The sequence below is a fragment of the Cannabis sativa genome, chromosome 8, assembly GCF_029168945.1.
Source record: "Cannabis sativa cultivar Pink pepper isolate KNU-18-1 chromosome 8, ASM2916894v1, whole genome shotgun sequence".
In the NCBI taxonomy this organism is placed as follows: Eukaryota; Viridiplantae; Streptophyta; class Magnoliopsida; order Rosales; family Cannabaceae; genus Cannabis; species Cannabis sativa.
Genome location: NC_083608.1, coordinates 11,265,598 through 11,267,205, shown reverse-complemented (window position 1 = coordinate 11,267,205; position 1,608 = coordinate 11,265,598). Strand labels below are relative to the sequence as shown.

At 42.1% G+C, this 1,608-nt stretch overlaps 1 protein-coding gene across 1 annotated transcript; it reads left to right on the top strand.

The window, feature by feature from the left end:
* The first annotated feature begins 245 nt into the window (after window positions 1-245).
* LOC133030394 (uncharacterized) lies at window positions 246-1,394 on the top strand. The gene has a single exon (XM_061103131.1). The coding sequence runs from the start codon at window positions 246-248 to the stop codon at window positions 1,392-1,394; it is 1,149 nt and encodes a 382-aa protein (XP_060959114.1).
* Window positions 1,395-1,608: the final 214 nt, after the last annotated feature.

Genomic DNA, 1,608 nt, shown 5'->3' with positions numbered 1-1,608 from the left:
TACCATTAATTCTTAGATCAGTTAGGAATTAGTTAGTTTTGTTAGTTATTTTTCGGTTTATTCTGTTATGTACTGTAGCTTGGCTTTGTGCCTATAAATACTTGTAATACTTTTTCATTCATTCAATTCAATAACACAATTCATTTTCACTCTGTTTTACTCCTAATATGGTATCAGACGCAATACCCTGAAGCTCCAAGAAATCAAATTGCAGCTTCAAGATTCAAGCTTCCTCCATCACAACAATGGTGCGTACTCGAGCTACAAGTTCTGCAACCAATTCTGATGATCCTTCCAGAGTTGACGTTTCCACGGCTCCTCCACCATCGAATACTTCCGCTGACAACCCATTTCGAACGAACACTCTTCCTTCTCCTGCTGTTCATCGTCCTCTTCCAGTCGAAAGACCAGCATACGAAGACGTTCGATCACCCTATTATCTCAGTACAGCAGACCATCCTGGTCTGGTCTTGGTTACATCTGTTCTCACAGACAAGAACTTCCAACCATGGAAAAGGGACTTCAAACTCTCCATTGGAGCAAGAAACAAAAATCCTTTTCTTGAAGGTACTCTTCCTCAACCCCCTTCCCATGATTCTCTCTTTGATTCTTGGAATAGATGCAATCAACTTGTCATGTCTTGGATCTTGCATTCGGTTTCACCCGAAATAAAAAGCAGCATCATGTACTTAGATACTGCATCTGAGATGTGGACCGTGTTAAACAATCGGTTTAACCAAGGCAATGGTCCACGGATCTTTGAATTAAACGAAACACTAACATACCTCAATCAAGGGGATGACTCCGTTAGTGCATACTTCACTAAACTCACAGCCATCAGGGACGAAATTAATCAATTAAGACCCTGCATTCCTTGCACATGTTCTACTGCTGCCCAAAGATTAGATCATCAAAACCATGACCATGTTCTTCAATTCCTTAAGGGTCTCAATGACTCATATCATGCAGTTCGTGACCAAATACTACTGCTTGATCCATGCCCCCCTTTAAACAAAGTCTTTTCTATGGTAGTCAACCAAGAAAGACAAAGAACCTTGGGTCATAGATCTTTTCCTTCCATGGCTGCTGCAACATCCAGCAATTCCCAAGACAATGCTCCTGCAGCTAATGCAGCTTCCAAAAACAAACGCCCTCGCCCTCATTGCACCCACTGCCAAAAACCCGGTCACTACAGGGACAAATGTTACTTCCTAGTTGGCTTCCCACCTGGCTATGGCAATCGCAAACCAAGTGACAACCCCCCTGTCAACACAAAGAAATCTGACACTGGTAATCACACCAGAAATCCCCAAGCTTCACATGTTTCAAGCACTGCTGATGCATCTACTCCTCAACTTACACTGCCCAATGTCAACAAATCATCTCTATGTTGACTCAACAGCTGCAGCCTACTACAGATGCCTCAACCTCCAATGACAATGTTGCCATCAACAACTTCTCAGGTATTTCTAATCCTTTTTCTTGGATTATTGATAGTGGTGCAACACACCACGTTTGTTGTCATCTAGAATGCTTTTCCTCTATTCAATCAAATCCTAAGGCCATTTCTGTCCAATTACCAAATGGTCATCGAGCTAGCATACATAA

Excerpts from the sequence above, each read along its gene's own strand:
- LOC133030394 (XM_061103131.1), top strand. The coding sequence starts at position 246 with ATGGTGCGTACTCGAGCTACAAGTTCTGCAACCAATTCTGATGATCCT.